The sequence below is a fragment of the Rhineura floridana genome, chromosome 20, assembly GCF_030035675.1.
Source record: "Rhineura floridana isolate rRhiFlo1 chromosome 20, rRhiFlo1.hap2, whole genome shotgun sequence".
NCBI classification, from domain to species: Eukaryota; Metazoa; Chordata; class Lepidosauria; order Squamata; family Rhineuridae; genus Rhineura; species Rhineura floridana.
This window is the reverse complement of record NC_084499.1, coordinates 3,911,403-3,931,472: the sequence shown is the minus strand read 5'-3', so window position 1 is coordinate 3,931,472 and position 20,070 is coordinate 3,911,403. Positions and strand designations below refer to the sequence as shown.

The 20,070-nt window shown below is 48.0% G+C and overlaps 2 protein-coding genes across 3 annotated transcripts in view; both read right to left on the bottom strand.

The window, feature by feature from the left end:
* The window catches only part of RABGAP1 (RAB GTPase activating protein 1), a 130,517-nt gene that overhangs the window by 53,379 nt on the left and 57,068 nt on the right, over positions 1-20,070 (bottom strand). The window lies entirely within an intron of this gene.
* GPR21 (G protein-coupled receptor 21) lies at positions 10,068-14,112 on the bottom strand. Of its 2 annotated transcripts, none has more exons than XM_061603830.1 (2): positions 14,033-14,112; positions 10,068-12,975 (listed from the first exon to the last, which is right to left on the bottom strand). In XM_061603830.1, exon 2 carries the CDS (start codon positions 12,591-12,593, stop codon positions 11,502-11,504), a length of 1,092 nt encoding a protein of 363 aa, XP_061459814.1. In that variant the 5' UTR covers positions 12,594-12,975; positions 14,033-14,112; the 3' UTR covers positions 10,068-11,501. The 2 variants fall into 2 exon arrangements, with proteins under 2 accessions (XP_061459814.1, XP_061459813.1); XM_061603829.1 differs by lacking the exon at positions 14,033-14,112 and adding an exon at positions 13,240-13,624.

Sequence of the window (20,070 nt, the reverse complement as noted above, 5' to 3'; positions counted from 1 at the left end):
ATTAGCTTCTGTAGCCTAGAGCCCACTTCATTCAAAAGAGGGACCCAGACTTAACAAGCCCACACATTTATTCTGCACAAAGCCTTCCCCTGCAGTACCTAACCAGAAGCCACATGTGTTGCTGGAGGGAGCTGCCTTTCTTCTTGGGGCTTTTAAAATGATGCAGGAGAGCTGTGCTGGCAATTGCCAGTCCCACAATCAGCCTGCTAGTCAATGCACGCAGGTGCTTCTGTGGGCAAGATACCTGTTGCTTTCCTGCCATTAAGTAAAGGTGCCATTTTTTAAAAAGCCTCTTGATATTTCAGATTGCTGGATGCTCAAGACAAAGAAAACATCATAAAAATGGTTCTTACATTGAAGCTCTCACCCATTTCTAGTAATTGGGCATCGAGAGACAGTGAAAGATCAAAGGCATACAATTATTGTCAAACCCTCAAAAGATTCTGCACAGAAAAACCGCTTGTGCTATAAATATGGTGAAGGTACATTTGTTTTTACTGCCTTCTCCCCAATTGCCTTTATGCTCTTACTAAGACAGAGGCGGCTTTGCCTTTCAGAAATTTTGATCTTCGCTGGTTCCAGGAGCTATTCTAGACCTCCTGATCCTCCTCTTTTGCCCGGAAGGAGTAACTCTGCTGTTCGTTTTCCCTAAAATAAATAAGCTCATAAATGAAAATGCTGGTTTCTGTCAAGCTGTCATTACATATGCCATGTACAAACTGGAGCAAAATGAGAAAGACATTATAGCTGGTTGCATTTGTCATCCCTTTATATGACTGAATGTTAATTTTCATTAAATATGTGGTAATTCTGATCATTATCATTTTCCTGCCATTTTGGGAGCACTGACCCCGTTTACAGCATGAGGCATCAGCACGGAGGCTCAAGGCTGTGGAGTTCAGTGCTCAGATCCACTGTGTCCCCGTGTGAACCAGGAGCCAAGCCCCGCCTCCCCCATGCCTTGTATAAGGCTCTTTATTTATGTAAGGGTGCTCCCTCAGTAACAAGCCACCGGTCTCAAGCAGATCTCTCAAGCACCAAACTTGGGGATGCCTCCATTTCTGGACCAACCAGTTTTCCAGCAACACAATCCTACCCCTTGCAGAAGAATCTCAAAATCCTCCCCAGATCTCCTTTGCAAAGCAGTGGTTGGCCACCCAAGCACACTGTGTTCTCAGGTGATGTCTGTGCATGATGTGGGACAGGTGTGGGCAACGTGCCCCCTTCCCAGATGTCACTGGGCTCCCATCAGTCTCAGCTAGCATGGCCAGTGGGCAGGGATTATGGGAGCCTGGAGTCCAGCGACTTTGGGAAGGCCACAGGTCCAATGTAGCAGCAGCCCCGCCCTCTAAAATGAGAAAGGACTGAGACGCCGCTTAAACTGGTGGTGGCCGCGGCAGCTTTAAAAAGGAATCATACTTGCACTAAATATTCATCTGCTGCCTGTTTAACAGGGAGCAGCTTTTTAAAAAATTAATGGGGTAGGGCCCATGATAATATTTTCCCCAAGGAATATACAAGTTAAAGGGTCTCTTCTCAGCGACCCTGCCTAGGACTTGTCATTTTCATAACACAACACAGGTTCTCACAACGGTGCTGGTACTGGGGTGGGTGGAGTTTACTAGGTAGTCTGATGAGACCCCCAGCAATTTTCAAGGAGTCCGCAAAAAGAAAAGTCGAGAACCGCTGATCTAGCTCAGGTGGTCTGGAACCATAGATTCAACTCACTGATGCAGCCTTAATTTTAAGGATTTGGTTTCTTTATTTGTAATCACACTCTTCCTTTGAAGAGCTTCTGTGAGCAAACATGCAGAGTAACAAGGGAAAGGGTTGTACAGATGACGTTTTGCAGGCAGAAGGTGCCAGGTTCAATTCCCAGCATCTTCAGGAAGGGTTGGGAAACATTTCCTGCCCAAGCCCCCAGAGAGCCACTGCCCAGCAGTGAAGACAATACTGGGCTAAATAGACTGATGGTCTGACTTAGACCTCATCTGCACTACATGTTTAAAGCAGTATCATTTTATTTATTTATTATTAGATTTATATCCCGCCCTCTCTCCCAGCAGGAGCCCAGGGCAGCAAACAGAAGTACTAAAACCACTTTAAAACATCAAAAAACAGACTTGAAAATATATTAAAACAAAACATCTTTAAAAACATTTTTTTAAAAAGCTTTAAAAACATCTTTTTAAAAGAAAGAAAGAAAAGGGTTAAAAACATATTTTAAAGCAATTCCAACACAGATGCAGACTGGGATATGGTTTCTACTTAAAAGGCTTGTTGAAAGAGGAATGTCTTTAGTAGACACCAAAAAGATAACAGAGATGGCGCCTGTCTAATATTTAAGGGGAAAGAATTCCAAAGGGTAGGTGACGCCACACTAAATGTCCGCTTCCTATGTTGTGTGGAAGGGACCTCCTGATAAGATGGTATCAGCAGGAGGCCCTCGCCTGCAGAGCGCAGTGATCGACTGGGCATATAAGGGGTAAGACGGTCTTTCAGGTATCTTTGTCCCAAGCTGTATAGGGCTTTGTACACCAAAACCAGAACCTTGAACTTGGCCCGGTAGCTAATGGGCAGCCAGTGCAATTCTTTCAGCAGCGGGGTGACATGTTGGCGATACCCTACCCCAGTGAGCAGCCTTGCCGCCACATTCTGCACCAGCTGCAGCTTCCAGACCAACCTCAAGGGCAGCCCCAAATAGAGCGCATTACAGTAATCCAACCTGGAGGTTACCAGTGCATGGACAACAGTGGTCAGACTATCCCGGTCCAGAAATGTCCGCAGCTGTCTTACCAGCCAAAGCTGGTAAAAGGCACTGCTAGCCACTGAGGTCACCTGGACCTCTAGCGACAAAGATGGATCTAGGATCATTCAGCTTTTGAACAGTCATGGCTTCCCTTAAAGAATCTTGGGAACTATAGCCGCCCTGGGCTCCTATGGGAGGAAGGGCGGGATATAAATCTAATAAACAAACAAACAAAAAAGCAGTTTGTTAAAGGTGCTGAGAGTTGTCAGGAGACCCCTATTCCCATCACACAGCTACAGCTTCCAAAGTGGTTTAAGAGTCAATCCTTCTTCCGAAGAGAACTCGGAGTCTCCTAACAACTCTCAGCATCCTTAACAAACTTCTTTGGGGGAAGCCATACCTGTGGAAAGTGACATGATCCTGCTCTAAGGTCGAGCACAGATGGGGATTCAGGGCAAAGCAGCTTCCTATGCTCTTACATTTTTTCTTGAGCTATTTGCAAGCTCCTTGGGGGCAGGGACCTTGACTATATCGGTTGTCTATGGAAGTGCCACATATGCTAATGATGTGGTATAAAAATTCTCCCACACCCCAGTGTGAACTGACTTCCATGAGAGGTAAGGAACCTGCAGCTCTCCAAATCAAATAATAATAATAATAATAATAATAATAAATGTTGTTTGACTACAACTTCCATAATCCCTGCCCATTAGCCATGCTGGCTGGGGCGGATAGAAGCTGAAGTTCAACACCAATGGAAGGCCGCAAGTTCCCCTTCCGTGGTTTAAGACAGATAAAGACCACCTGAATGAAACTCGCGGACCACAGTTTGGAAATCCCTGTAATAAAGGATATAGATCTCAAGTTCTGCAAGGAGATGCTTGGCAAAGGTGATGTAGGGAGGGAACGCTCACTGTTTTCAAGTAAGTTGGAAGAGACTGGAAAGAAGATAAGCGATACTGGAGATCTGCAATCTTAACAGATCGCAGATGCACAAAAGCACATGGTGCTTATGAAGGCGTGCCAAGTCGAACTACAATGAGAATAAATGGCAGCAGCAATAGTAGCAGCCACAGCAGCAAGTGGACAAAATAAGATAAGAACATAAGAAGAGCCCGCTGGATCAGGAAAATGGCCTATCTAGCCCAGCTTCCTGTTCTCACAGAGGCCAACCAGGTGCCTATTATGAGAAGGACGCGAGCAAGACCTGAGAGCAAGAGCACTCTCCCCTCCTGTGGTTTCCAGCAACTGGTATTCAGAAGGATGCTGCCGCCAACAGGCATCATGGGTTGTAGCCATCTGATAGCTTTATTCTCCATGTATTTGTTTAATCATCTTTTAAAGCCATAAAAAAACCCCAAGGTAACATATCAAAGATCCCACAGAAGCAACTAATAGCACAGAACTCTCCTGCCCAATGAGTCAGTCATAAGACTATCCCTTCAAGCCCTACTACGCCACTACTGGTGACCTACAGTCTCGCATCTCAAGCCAGCTCATTCCACAAACTATCTGACCAGACACACACACACACACAGGGCTGTGGAGTTGGTACGCCAAACCTTCGACTCCAACTCCTCTATTTTTCTACTGTCCGACTCCACCCAAAATTGCTTCCAACTCCACAGCCCTGGAAAGGGCTGTAAATGTCCTTTTAAATTGGAAGCTCTCGTAGGAGCATTCTTATCGCTGCCTGAATAAGCGCTGATCTTGGCATCTCAGCGTTTGTCTTCATGTGGGTCCTGTGTATACACTGACACACAAAATGTTTTCCATCTTGAGTTATGGTGAAATGCTCAACTACAGCTGACTTCATGGGAAGCTTCTTTGACATTTGGAATTTATATTTTAAAAAATTTGTCAATCAAAATTTACTTTGAAGCCAGAGTCGGAACATTTCTACCAACTCCGACTCCACCCAAAATTGCTTCCGACTCCATAACTCCACAGCCCTGCACACACCCACCACCCTTCCCTGCTTTTCTTAAAGGCTTTTCCTCATTCAGCCACATAGAACTTTCCACTCTTCTTCACACCCAAAAGTACTTGTTATGAGTTGAACCCCCCCACACACACCGGTGCACTGAACAAAATGCAGAATGTTCATAAACATTCCATGGCACCACAGGAGCTCAGATCAGCAGGAGGAGACAGTCAATACATACACTACTCTATAATTGTTTCTACAACATGGTGAGCAGGCAAAATGTTTTATCATAACCCACAGTAAAGATGGGTTAAGTTCATTAGGGGTCAGAAGGTCAGAGACAAAGGATCTTCTGGCTGACCCAAGACTTACAGATTTAAGACAACACTGGGCTTTGCAAATGGCTGCCACTGTACAATATTATCTATTTCAGCACTATAAGAAATGCTAAGCGTGTATGTTTCAGATGCATACATACTAGGAAGAAAAACAGAGGAAGAGCCTGAGAAACGAAGAGGGGGCTACAGAATCTAACTATATAATATTTTTGTAAGTCCTGAAATTGTCACCTTCAGTCCACTTGGCCACAGACAGTGTGACAATGGAATGACAGGCCCGGCCAGCTCTGGGAAGCTTGCCAACTGGGGGGCACAGAGAGGAGGAAGCTTGATGATGTGTGGGGGGAGGCGAGGGGGAGGCTTGACAACTGACCAAGGAGCACGAGTGGGCTGGCATTAAGTGAGTGGGGTGGCGGCAGCTGGGGAGGCTGATGAGGAGGTGGGAGATACCTGCAGTTCCCATTCCTGGGGTTAGGTGGTGGGGTTGGTGTGCAAAGCATGCAAGGGCCAAGCCCCTAGTATATGTATATGTGTGAGTAAGCGAGCAACACAGAAAGGCGTGCCTCTAGGGGTTCGTCCAAAGATTCAGCCTCTAGAGCAGGGATAGGAAAGGTGGTCCCCGCAAGATGTTATTGGATTACTGCTCCCACTAGCCTCATGCAGCCTGGCCAACAGTCAGGAATAATAGGAGTCTTTGGAGGGTATCAGGGTGGCTACAGCTGCTCTAAAGCATTTGCAAAAGCAGCCCTTTGTGGAACAATCTGTACAAAGAAGCAGACAGCAGACAGCCCCATTAATATGAGTGCCTGCCAGTTCAGGAGAGCCATTCTTCAGAAGATACCATCATATAGCATATTCAGCATTTACATCGAGCTCCAGAAAACAGCACACAAGCTAAAATCCCACATTTAAATACTGCTTATGACCCAACTGCACCAGCTGCAGGGAAGGAAGTGAACATCAGCAACAGTAAGCCCTGCAAAAAATAAAAAAGAGTTCCCTATCACGCATGCAAACTGCTAACCCAAAATTGTTCCTTTTGCATTCCCCACCACTACCAATGCCACCACCATCAACAAGAGCTGGGCCACATTCCAGTGACAGTTCTGTCGTAGTCTGAAGCTTCATCACGTGGCTCAGAAACTTTTAGAACAGGGGTAAGGAATCATGGAATCATAGAAGAGTTGGAAGGGGCCTATAAGGCCATCAAGTCCAACCCGCTGCTCAATGCAGGAATCCAAATCAAAGCATTCGTGACAGATGGCTGTCCAGCTGCCTCTTGAATGCCTCCAGTGTCGGAGAGCCCACTACCTCTCTAGGTAATTGGTTCCATTGTTGTATGGCTCTAACAGTTAGGAAGTTTTTCTGGAAGCCTGTGGGGTTCTCCAGATGCTGCTGAACTTCCAACTCCCCTCATCCCGACCACTGGACATGCTGGCTGTGGGTGGGAGTCCAACAACTTCTGGAGCCCCCTCCAACCTCCGATTTCCTGCCTCTGTTTTAAAACTACCAAAATATGACTGCAACAAATACACATTCTTACAGCAACCCTGCAGGATGGGCCATATTCCCATTTCACAGATGAACAGCTAAAGTTAGAAGGCAGGAACATACAGAAGGAGAATAGGAAGCTACCTTACACCGGGTCAGACCACTGATTCCTCTTGCTCAGTACTGTCTACACTGACCGGCAGTGACTCTCCAGGTTTCTAGACAAGGGACATCCCCAGCACTGTCTGGAGACTGGAACTGGGATCTTCTGTGCGCACTGCAGATGCTCTGCCACTAAGCTACACCCCTTCCCCAAAGGCCACATGGCAACATGCCGTTTGAGCTCGGGTCCTCTTAAGTTGCTTCAGACAGAATTATCTTGCTACACATCAGCCCCTCCATGTAAGCAATTATGTAGAAATGAGAGGGTTATTATACACGCTGGGGGCATATGCATTGCATAGGCGGGCTGTTAAGCAGCCCACCTGGGTTTTCATGCAATTGCCTATGCAGATGGGTAAGGCAGGTCATCACACGTAAAGTTGCCCTAATCCCAATCTAAGGCCCCTCAGTTCACAAAGGAAATAAGGTCTCCTGCACATCAAACTCAACAAAGATGGCCAATTGAGAGGCTCTCTGGATGTCAGTTCTGTATTCATGGGAAGCTACCAATACTCCAGCATCTTTCAGAAGCAATTAAAACATTGCTCCCCCCCCCGGTGTGTGCGTGCAGCTAGAATTAAAATAGATTACCTGCCACAAGCTTTTGGCTTGTGGATGGAAGAGATATGCCAGTCACCACTGCCATGAGTGACAGAGAAAAAGGTCCAGTGATAGGAGGGAACTGGTTCCTTTCAACAAGGGAACAAGGCATCCCAAGACTGTGGCTTTAAAAGGCACTATGGGGAGGCAAGTTGCTGTCCAAGGCAATAAATCTGAGATAGCTGATAATCCCAACAAGGCAATTAACACTTTCCTAACACAGGGATGGAAAACCTATGGGGGCTCCTCCAAATGCTGTTGGACTCTACCTTCCATCAGTTTCAGCCAACATGGCCAGTAGTTGGGGCTGATGGGAGTTGTAGTCCAACAACATCTGGAGGACCACGGGGGGTTCCCCACTTCTAAAACTTCTGAAGCCTATAAATGAAAAAAGACCTCGCTTGCCCTGTACCAGGCTAGGCCATTGACCCATCTAGCCCCGTTATCTACTCCAACGGGCTCACCGGGGTCTTAGGCAGAAAGAGGTCCCCATCACCTGCTACCTGAGAATCCACTGCAACTGAAGATCTCCAGGGGCCGAATATGGGACCTTCTACATGCAAACCAGGTACATTGCTAATGACTTTCGGTTCCTCCCTTAAAATATTTTAAAAGTGTACCTTTGCCTGAGAATCCTGACAAGAATCCTGGCTAAGTAAAATTATTCCCCAGGCTGTAGACTAGGAACAAGCTTCAAGGTTGAAATAAGAGCCGGCTGTACATAGGGCTGTCTAGCAAGCTCATAGTCAAGATCAGGGAGATTCTCAGCTTACGCTCTTAGCCCCCGAGTGACACCCAAATGGCCAGGGTTTAGAAAGTGTCAGAGGCAGAACAGAAGAGCAAGGACCTTGGGAGATGAGCCAGGAGTTCCGACACAGTAAGGAATAGCATTCAGCCAGAGCAAAACAAAGAGCAAAAAAACCTGCCGACAGCTCGTAGCCAAGGCAAGTATCTCGCAATGGAAAATACTCCTTCCAGACAATCACTTAAATCAAGCCTATGATACTGTTGTGCCTTCCAGATCAGGCGCTGCATCATTGGTGCAGGAGGCCCACTTGGTACAACATGCCATTCTCAGCCTGCTCCATTTGTGACCTTCCACAGGAAGAAAGGCATGAGATGGAAGGAAAAGCTCCAAGGCTCTTGGAGGGGAGAATTTTTTCTTGACTCTGAACACTACTTTAATACACTTCTCTGTTTCAGAAGTGGAAGAGGGTGTTCTGTTTTGTTCTTGGCTCTCATTACTATTTTTAAGAGGGCTGTCCTTCTTCAACGGTTGGAAACTTCATGCTCGCCGTCTTAACATTCCATACGGAAACAAGGCCTTCGGTGTTCAGGTCTGCAAGACACCACAGCCAAGAAGGAACAGCGATCTGCCACGCTCTGGTGTTACTCCAGGTAACCAGGTTGGGATGGCTTAAGTTTGGGAGAAAACACCTATTGACTGAAGTATAAATCATAGGACAGGGGCAGGGAACCTGGTGCACTCCAGATGTAGTTGGGCTGCAACTCCTGTCAGCATGGCTTATGGTCAGGGATGACAGGAGTTGGGAGTCCAGCAACATCTGGAGGGCCACAGGTTCCCCACATGTATTATAGAGGAAGGGTCTAAGGGAACAGAGCTTGTGGGGAGGTAATGACTGACACATATCAGCCTTCGTCAACCTGGTGCCCTTCATGCAACTGCATGCTGGCTGGGGCTGATGGAAGTTGTAGTCTGAAACATCTGGAGGGCACCCAGATGGGGAAAAACCAGTCTATACTTAAAGCAGAGAGGCGGACAAATAGTCCATCGAACATGCATGTTTGCTGCATGTCCACTGTTGCATCGCACATGAGGATTTTGCAAATAACAAGCTAGAAACCATGGGTTTTTCAAGTCTCTACCCTATTAGGTATAGTGGTTAAGAGTGCTGGACGATGACCTGAGAGACCACCAGGGTTCAAATCCACAAACAGCCATGAAGCTCACTGGGTGACTGCCTCTCAGCCTCAGAGGGAGGCAATGGTAAACCCCCTCTGAATACTGCTTACCATGAAAACCCTCTTCGTAGGGTCGCCATATGTTGGAATCGACTGGAAGGCAGTTCATCTTATATGGCGGGGATGAAATGCTTGAAAATATGTGGGCAATGACTAGTGAAGCCTTAATGACCCTAGGATAAGGGGAAGGGTCAAGGAATGGGACTTCAGGTTTTGCATGCCTGTTTTTTCCTCCACAGGGAAAATAAATTAAGAGGAGAGCCCTGATGAATCAAACGAAAGTATCACATTGCTCATTGTCCCATTTCCAACAGTGGGCAACAGGATGCCTCTTGGGAAGTCGACAAGGAGGACATGATGACAATTGCCCTGTTGCGTTGTTGCTCTCCTCTAGCAACTGATAATCAGAGGTAGAATGCCTTTGAACCTGGAGATTCTATATAGCCATTGTGTCTAGGAACCAGTGACAGACCCATCCTCCTCCATGAAGCAGCGTTGGGAGCCTGTGACCCTCCAGATGCTGCCAGACTGCAACCCCCATCCTCCTCCTCATTGGCCATGCTGGCTAGGGCTGACAAGAGTTGGAGGCTAGCAACATCTGGAGGGCCACAAATGTGCCCCACACCCATTTTAAAGCCATCTAAAGCAGCGGCCAACACGACATCTTGATGCAACAATGATTACACAGACATGTTGACTTGGCACCATTTCATCTGGTTTTCCCTTGTGCGAAAGTTAGGATATTGCAAAAATGCTGCATTTCCTGCAGACACCTGTCAGAACCTTCTTTTAGTTCCAGTACAACAGACCCTGGGGAACCATCATATAAGCTGTGGCCCATTTTCTATATAACAGGTCTCTCTCAAAAGAACCCCTACTTTTTATGCCAAAGCACCACCGAGAGTGTGACAGAGGCGACAGGGAGTATTGTTCCCAGAACATTTATTAGTTTCAAGAGCACACTGCTTTCCTCAGGCGCGGGCACAAAGGACATGCAACCACAACACACCTTCAGGCAAATTCGCTGAACCCATTCCTCTTCCTTCAGGTAAACCAGAAATGCAATCAGCACCTGCTGTTTTTGAACAGACATCCAAACCCACCTTCCCTAGTGGGAGGGAGGAACTTCTACTTTTGCAGTTTCCCTATTGGAAATTCAATATTGTGATTTTGTTTAAAAAAACAAATCACAATACACACTTATTTAAGAGTCCACTGCTTCTCTCTTTTTTCTACTAAAGCTATTAGTATGCAGTGTTTAGGGAAGAATTCAATTTTTAAACAGCATTTTTTAAAAGTTCATTTTGAGAAATTTCTTCAAAACAAAAAAATTGAGTGCGTTCCACTATTTCCAAAATAACCCTTCATGACTTTGCTCCATTCTCCAACTGTCGCCTACAAATCCAGACCAAGAGAAGGACAATATATTTTCTCTGCTCATTTAAAAAAAAGAAAAAAAAAGAAAATACTTTATTCAACTGCTAAATTTGATCTGCTTCAAAGACATCCCATTTACTACACAATTTCTTTTTTTAAAAAAATGCAAATACTGTACTCTAAATCACAAATGAACATTCTAACAGGGCACCCAGAACGAGAACAGCTTCTGTAGAAAGCATTGGGGGGGGGGGCTGGTCGATCACTGGTCGATCACTGAAGACTGGTCGATCACGTGCGGCGTGGCTGCATCACTGGCTTACTGCACGACAAATCCAAATGTTAAAAGTGTTTACATTATCTGCTTATAGGCCTAAGGAAAAATGGGATGGGGATGGGGGCAGGAAGACTACTGCTTGGCCCCTCTCTTAAGATTCTGAAATATACTTTGGCATAAGCACAGAAAACAAACAACAACAAAAGAATCAGGGAATACACCATCAGACCATTTACACGTTCCCACATTCCCAGGAACAAGGATCTCCAAAAACACCCTAATGGAGCTGTAAGGAAGAATCCAAGCGTCTCTTTTGGCAGAGCTCTTGCAGGTCCACCGTCACCAGTCACTCCAAGTAGGAAAAGAAGGAGGAAAAGTTCTCCTTCCTTAAAACACGGATACTAGGTCGCTACCCCCTCCTCCCATGAGGACATTTGTCAAGTGAAACCCCAAACACGCTTGTGCACATGCTTGTGGAAATCCCTGGTACTTCCAGATCAGCAGCATTTCTCAGAAAAAAGTTTTTGGGTTGGTGGTGGGTTTTTTTGCAAACCTGGACATTTTAAATCCATTTTTGCAGTCGAAGCAATCCATATCTTACGCATGACACCCGTTGGAAGGTCTTTTGCTCCTTGAAGCCAAGGAATCCTTTGCTGCCTGGTGCCTGGCGCAAGAGGTGCAAACAGCGCCAGAGAGGCGCTTCAAACCTTTCTGAAAGACACTGTTGGACAGACTGTAGATGACACAGTTGCAAAAGCTGTTGCTGATGGCAAGCCAGGTGGTCAAGAAGGAGGCCGCACGGTTGCGGTAAACGGAGGAGCTCTCCAAAAGGAAGTAAATTATGTAGGGGAGCCAAAGGACGTAGAAGACGCTGGTGATCCGCAAGAGAACCATGGCGTAGCGCTTGTCTGGGCAGGGCTGGGCCTCGGCCGCCTCCCCTTCCTGGGAGCTGAACCGCACTCGCCTCTCGTTGATCTCCTTTGTGTGCTGCTGGCAGATGCGGAAGATGCTGAAATAGGTGAAGCAGACCACAAAGGCAGCTGGTGCATACAGCATGACAACGATGAAGAGAGTGAAGACAGCCCAGGTCTCCCACAGGTCGGCACACCACTGGAAGACATCCCCGTGGTAGCTGGGCTTCCCCCAGTCAAAGAAAGCAGGCAGGAACACGGCACCTGAATACAGCCAGATAAGCAGGATGCAGACCCGGAGCCGGCAGGGGGTGACCAAGGTGTTGTAGGTCAGGGGCTTGGTGATGGCGATGTACCGGTCGACGCTGATGCAAGCCAGGGAGGTCATGGAGACGCTCTTGAGGACAGAGACCACGTAGCCAAAGACTTTGCAGACCACGGACTCGGGCAGGAAGGTGACACGGTAGTGCAGCAGGGACAGCGAAGGCACCAGGCAGCTCACGCCCACCAGGAGATCGGCATAGGCCATGGTCTGGATGAAGTAGCTGGTGGTGTGGTGGTTGAGCAGCGGCGCGCAGTGGAAGACAAAGATGACAATGACGTTTCCCGAGATGATGAGGACCGTGAGGAAGACGATGACAATTGCCTCCAAGAGGCAGATGTCCAGGGTCTCCGGGTAGCCAGAGGCCAGAAGACAGAAGGACCTGCTGCTGCCACTGCCGCCGCCACTACTGTGGTTGCTGCTGCCGCTGCCACCACTGTCTAAAGAGATGTTCATTTTGCGGTGGCGGCAGAAACCTCCTCACGCCGCCGCCGCTGAATGCTGCCTGGCTCCTGCTGCCTTCATTGCGGCTGCCGCACGTGCAATCCTGTCAGTGCCCAAGCAGGAGAGGAGGAGGAGGAGGAAGGCAGAGGCTCCCCAGAGCTGCTGGGCATTGTCCGCAGTGCCTCCCCCGTGAAACACCGGCTGTTTGGGCTGCAGCCTCCACGGCCACCCCTCTCCCCCTCCTCTCTGCTGGCACTTCAGCAGCACACCAGGCACAGATGCACGGGGGAGGGGAGGAGAGGGAGAGAGGCTGGCCTGCCTGTGCAACGGGGAGGGGGTGGGGGGCAGAGAGAGAGAGAATGGAGCTCCAGCAATAGCCACGCGGGGGCAGGTCCTACAAGAGAACAAAAAGAGAGGAGGGGGCGTTTTACAGCATCCTCCCCACCCCCACACACCCCCACACACTCCCACCCTCTCCAGGATGCGCGCTAGCCGGCCTCCCCACCCACAACACTGCAGGCGAAGTGCTCCAGCCGGCCTCCCCGGACCGGGCTGGAGAAAGGAGGCCGCCGCTGCGCCCGAGGCTTTGGGGTCACGCACCCCTCCGACGAGGGAAGAGGAAGCCCAGCGTGCGATGACCCTTCCCGCTCCTGCCTACCTACAGCCCGAAAGGGACAAAGGCGAAGCGAGCGCCCGCGCAGGAGGGAGACGACGCGGCGGCGGCTTTCGGTGCGCCCAGCCAGGCACAGCAGCTGCCGGCTGCAGAAGAGCCTGAGCGGCGGCGAAGAACAGGGAGGGCACCCCAGGTGCGGGGGGGGGCGGAGGGGGGGGCAGGGAAGGAGGGCGATCCAGTCGGCGGAGCAGGAGTAGCCAGGAGGGCGCCACCGAGAGCCGCACCGCCTCGGAGCCGCAGCCAGGCGCGCGCGCCCCCGCCGCTTCCTCGCTAGCGTTTTCCCAACGGGGCTCGCCCCCTCATCTCCAAAGAGGGGGCGCCTCGCCCTCGGCAAAGAAGGGCTGCCGGGGCTGAGCCCAGCTTGGAGCCACGCCCGCCTATCCGGCAAGAGCCCAGCCTCAAGACGCAGCCTAGCCCTTTTGGGGGTGGGGGGCGTTGAGGGCGCGAAAAGCCCTCGGCACATGCCCAGAGGCAACCCCTTCCGTCGCCACTCCGCTACGTGCCCGTCCATTAACAGGAGCGGGGGAGGGGCTGCTCGCGGGGCTCAGGCGGGGGTGGGCGCCTTTACATCCTCAGCGGAGCCACAACGGCTGCAGAAAGCCGCGAGAGAGGCACGGAGAGGAGGGCAGGCCCGCTGAGGCCCTCCAGGCAGGCAGGGCAAATCCCAAGTCGGGCGGGCACTGTGCACCCGGCGGAAGAGGGTGAACAGGTGGGAGGAGGGCGCCTTCCCCACCCCCAGCTTTAGTCGGGTGGAGGTCCAGTTCCATGAGACGCTTACAATTGCACCAGCTGCCTCTCTCCTGATTTGAACAAGAAGACCAATAAGCAGCTCCCCTTATGCTGGTGTCAGCCTCTCAGTTGTGCATCTGGAATCCTAATATGCACTTTTGAGTCAGATACATGGGAGGGGGGGCAGGAGGGAAAGGCACCCTTGGGCATGTTTAGAAGCACAGCTCCTCCTCCACCTGTTCCAGGGCTCACTGGCTCTCTCCCCTCCTCTCTCTCTCACCCCCCCCTCCAGTGCAACTGTCCATGTGGTTCCTAGAGCATCTGAACCCAGTCCAGCTGGCACTCTCACATGTGCACTCCAGGGCAATCCCCCCCGAGCTGTTCAGCTTGGCAGCTGACCTAGAAAGACGTCCAAGATGACCCAAAACGGCATGTCAAGTTCCCAGTGACAAAAGATGATTCACGGCTGGCAGGCACTGGAAGTGAAGGGTAGGCAGGGAAACAGCAACGCTGCACACCTCACCCAGCCGGGGTTTGATTTAAGCCAGTTCACACGGTGTCCAGCCTGGGCACAGGACTTGGGAGATGGGGCCAACAGTGGCCCAGCCAACACTGGAAACATGCAGGGTGCTTCTAACCAGGCAGGTAATGTTCACCCTCATGTTCAACTGCTATCTCCCCAGAAGATGTGCCCTGAATGGCTTGGGCTGGAAGATTTGAAAACTGCCTCTTCCTGCAACAGCCTTATCTATAAATTGTGGCTGTCCTTGGATGCTCTGTTTTCCGGCACTAAGGCAGGCGGGAACACGGAGCTCTTTGAAGGAGGTTGGACAGCCCATCCTCCATTGCCCTAGAGATGGGCAGCAGGCAAGCCGTTTTGGTTCTGCCAAGTTCTCCGTGCGTGTCTTTAAAAAAATCATAACTATATATACATAAAAAATGGAAATGGGCTGCCTTCAAGTCGATCCCGACTTATGGCAACCCATTGAATAGAGTGTTCATGGTAAGCGGTATTCAGAGGGGGTTTACCATCGCCTCCCTCTGAGGCTAGTCCTCCCCAGCTGGCCAGGGCCTGCTCAGCTTGCCACAGCTGCACAAGCCAGCCCCCTTCCTTGTCTGCAACTGCCAGCTGGGGGGCAACTGGGCTGCTTGGGATTATGCAGCTTGCCCACGGCTGCACAGGTGGCAGGGCACATAACCCCTGAGCCACTTTAGCTGGCCCTTGACACCCAGGAGACACAAGGGGGGATTTGAACTCACAGACTCTGGACTCCCAGCCAGGCTCTCCGCCCTAGGCTTTGAATGCTTTTTGGAAAAAATTGTATTAACTGCCTTGTGGGTTCTTTTTGGAGCCAAAAGGTGGTATAAAAATGTTTTATAAATAAAAATGCACAGCCACAGCTCTATAAAAGTGCATAATCCCTCTTACAAATGTGCACATGCATGCACACCCAACAGTCAGATAAGACCAAGCTGACCTCTCGCTGCTTCCTACGTTTCAAACATCTTCCTTTTCTCTTTCCTCCGGCAGCATCTCAGTCACTTACCACAAGGAAACCATGAGTTTCATGCTACTTCTATATATCAAAGGAGTACATGGATGACAACAGAGATATATACAGCTAAATCGATGAAAACAAATCACTATGCTTGTCACATCTAAAAGGACAGGGAGCCTTCCAGGAAAGATGTACAGCCCAGGCAAGCAACAGTTCTGAGGAAGTGTTCAGCATCTACCATCCTAAAGTTGTAGAGATGGAGTCTGTTTGCTGCTATATGCTTGACGTAGCTCGTTTCATAAACCTTTGTAAAAAACTACAGACCTCCTGAAATAAGAGGGGTTTTTTTAAAAAAAAGGACTAGGTTTTATTTAAAGGGAGGACTCAAACAGCACGCAGAGCAAACAGATGTCAGGTCGCTGGGATGTGGAGCTCCTTTTTTCATGGAGGCTGCAAACCTGTGAACTGCATACAATGGAAACAAAGAAATGCCAATTTTTGTAGAATACAATCAATATTTGTATTCTGATGTGTTTTAATGTTTTTATACTGTACTGTGTGTCACTGCATGATCAGACTGATATTTTTCACTTGATCCCTTATATACATAAATGACAAAACCCTAAAACCATACACACTGTCCCAAATAACTTAGATTGACGCATCTCCCCTATGCAAAATGGAGATTGGTCAGGGTTAAATTTCTGTGAATTAAAGAGAATATGCCAATTTTCAGCTTGTGAAACTCAAGCAGAATTTGCCTATTTTCCTTCAAAAGGTGAGACCATGCAGCCACATTTCACAAAACTGAAAATCAGCATTAATTCTAACAACGCATCTCAACATCCTCCAGCAAGAAATTAAAAACTCTGGTTTACACATCTTTGTATTCTACCACCTTCTGATGACTCCCAGGCCCTAAAATTCTCAGGAAGAAAACTGGTAACACAAAGCTTTTTTTTAAAGGAACGTTTTTAAAGATATTTTGTTTTTATTTTAAAGTCTGTCTTTATGATGTTTTAAAGTGTTTTTAGTGCTTTTGTTTGACGCCCTAGGCTCCTGCTGGGAGGAAGGGCGGGATATAAATCAAATAATGAATAAATAAATAAAACTTGGTTCTCTTTTGCAACCATAACAGCTAGGTTCTTGACTTCAATAAGAAAGAAAGCAAGCAAAGAAACACTGGATAAAAAGGTCTCTTCCAACAACAAAGCATTGCCCAGTGTCTCAGTGGCACAATCACACCTACAAATATTTCCAGGCCTCTGGAGACAACATTTTCTACTCCTGTTCTATTTTTGGCCAGGTGCTTTCATGAGAACAGTCTTCACAAGAGCAACTATGAACACCAAAGTCCAAACTTTAAATAATTTATAGCAAGGTTAGAGGATGTCAGTGTTTGATTCAGCAATATCTGGATTCTCAGCAGCATACAATGGCTGTTCCAGTAAGTCTGCCAAATGTCTGAGTTGTTAATCTGGTAAATTCAGCCACCAGCTTTTGCGTGCCCCGAGGTACCTGTTTTGGGAATGGAGCTCATGGTACACACACAGATTGAGGGGATCCCGGAAATTACAGGCCAGTTAGCTTAACTTCTGTCCCTGGAAAACTAGTAGAAAGTATTATTAAAGCTAGATTAACTAAGCACATAGAAGAACAAGCCTTGCTGAAGCAGAGCCAGCATGGCTTCTGCAAGGGAAAGTCCTGTCTCCGTAACCTATTAGAATTCTTTGAGAGTGTCAACAAGCATATAGATAGAGGTGATCCAGTGGACATAGTGTACTTAGACTTTCAAAAAGCGTTTGACAAGGTACCTCACCAAAGGCTTCTGAGGAAGCTTAGCAGTCATGGAATAAGAGGAGAGGTCCTCTTGTGGATAAGGAATTGGTTAAGAAGCAGAAAGCAGAGAGTAAGAATAAACAGACAGTTCTCCCAATGGAGGGCTGTAGAAAGTGGAGTCCCTCAAGGATCGGTATTGGGACCTGTACTTTTCAACTTGTTCATTAATGACCTAGAATTAGGAGTGAGCAGTGAAGTGGCCAAGTTTGCTGATGACACTAAATTGTTCAGGGTTGTTAAAACAAAAAGGGATTGCGAAGAGCTCCAAAAAGACCTCTCCAAACTGAGTGAATGGGCGGAAAAATGGCAAATGCAATTCAATATAAACAAGTGTAAAATTATGCATATTGGAGCAAAAAATCTTAATTTCACATATACGCTCATGGGGTCTGAACTGGCGGTGACCGACCAGAAGAGAGACCTCGGGGTTGTAGTGGACAGCACGATGAAAATGTCGACCCAGTGTGCGGCAGCTGTGAAAAAGGCAAATTCCATGCTAGCGATAATTAGGAAAGGTATTGAAAATAAAACAGCCGATATCATAATGCTGTTGTATAAATCTATGGTGTGGCCGCATTTGGAATACTGTGTACAGTTCTGGTCGCCTCATCTCAAAAAGGATATTAGAGAGTTGGAAAAGGTTCAGAAGAGGGCAACCAGAATGATCAAGGGGATGGAGCGACTCCCTTACGAGGAAAGGTTGCAGCATTTCTTATGTTCTTAAAGTTAAGAGTCCTTTTATTGATCACTGAACAATTGCATCCCTTTGCCATTTGTTCCATTACCGTGGAAACCAGCTCTGCGCCCCCAGATCAGATTCTGAATCACCTTCAGAAGGCATTTCAACAAATATAAAACCATTGATAGGTAAAAGTTAGCCACTTCGGGTCAGAGATGATGCAATGAGAATTTAATAGGGCTTTGTGGCCTTGCCAAAGAGTTACAGACTAAGAACATAAGAAGAGCCTGCTGGATCAGGCCAGTGGCCCATCTAGTCCAGCATCCTGTTCTCACAGTGGCCAACCAGGTGCCTGGGGGAAGCCCGCAAGCAGGACCCGAGTGCAAGAACACTCTCCCCTTCTGAGGCTTCCGGCAACTGGTTTTCAGAAGCATGCTGCCTCTGACTAGGGTGGCAGAGCACAGCCATCATGGCTAGTAGCCATTGATAGCCCTGTCCTCCATGAATTTGTCTAATCTTCTTTTAAAGCCATCCAAGCTGGTGGCCATTACTGCATCTTGTGGGAGCAAATTCCATAGTTTAACTATGTGCTGAGTAAAGAAGTACTTTCTTTTGTCTGTCCTGAATCTTCCAACATTCAGCTTCTTTGAATGTCCACGAGTTCTAGTATTATGAGGGAGAAGAACTTTTCTCTATCCACTTTCTCAATGCCATGCATCATTTTATACACTTCTATCATGTCTCCTCTGACCCGCCTTTTCTCTAAACTAAAAAGCCCCAAATGCTGCAACCTTTCCTCGTAAGGGAGTCGCTCCATCCCCTTGATCATTCTGGTTGCCCTCTACTGAACCTTTTCCAACTCTCTAATATCCTTTTTGAGATGAGGCGACCAGAACTGTACACAGTATTCCAAATGCGGCCGCACCATAGATTTATACAACGGCATTATGATATCGGCTGTTTTATTTTCAATACCTTTCCTAATTATCGCTAGCATGGAATTTGCCTTTTTCACAGCTGCCGCACACTGGGTCGACATTTTCATCGTGCTGTCCACTACAACCCCGAGGTCTCTCTCCTGGTCGGTCACCGCCAGTTCAGACTAGGTAAAACCATGTCTTAGTGGATCAGTTTGGAATGGAGCAAGCAGGAGGAGATTTTCACAAAACACTCTCTTCATCTCAAGCAGAATGGAAAGAAGCCAAAAGAAAAAAAGTCTCAGGAGCACATTTGGGCCATGTGGTTTAGATGGAACTGAAAAACACAGGTCACTGCATTACTACAAGCAGGAACTATGCAACAGCTTCCCTCAGAGGCTAACATGAAGCCTCCACAGAAGCAGACACAACAGCTGTGATCCGCTGATCAAATCTGGGCTTAATACGCACAGATATACACAAGCTCTGGGCACCTGCGTTTATCTGCTTCACTCCTTCCTTTGCACAGGCAAGTATACGAGCCAGGAAGCTGCATTTAAGCCACAGCTTTCTGTTATGTCCACACCAGGAAACTACAGCTAATGGCTTCCAAACAAGCCAGGATATGAAGCCAGCTTTAAAACGCGACTCTCTCTCGTGCTGCCACCAACCTTACTTCTGTGACACACACCACAGCCAATGTTAATGGACACATTCACACAAGAGGAATTGGTTGCAACCACTTTAGAGCTTTATAGGTAAAGAACCAGTACTTTGAATAGCGCTTGGAAACAAGTGGAACCCAGTGCAACAGATACAAATGAGGGGAACACATCCCATAATCAGACTAGGGCTCATATAACTAAATCAGCCAAGGCTTCTTTAAAATCAGGTGAGAGCAACTGATACTGGGATGTCCCTGGCTCACCAGCGTATGTGGGAATCAAGCGCCAGTGCCAATCTCTGCTGTCGTGAGACCACAGGCAGATTTATTCGACGACCGCATGGACATGTGCTCTGTTGAAGGGCAAAAGAAAAAGGGCCAGGAGGAAAGGAATGAATCATAGAATAGTAGAGTTGGAAGGGGCCTATAAGACCATCGAGTCCAACCCCCTGCTCAATGCAGGAATCCAAATCAAAGCATTCCCGACAG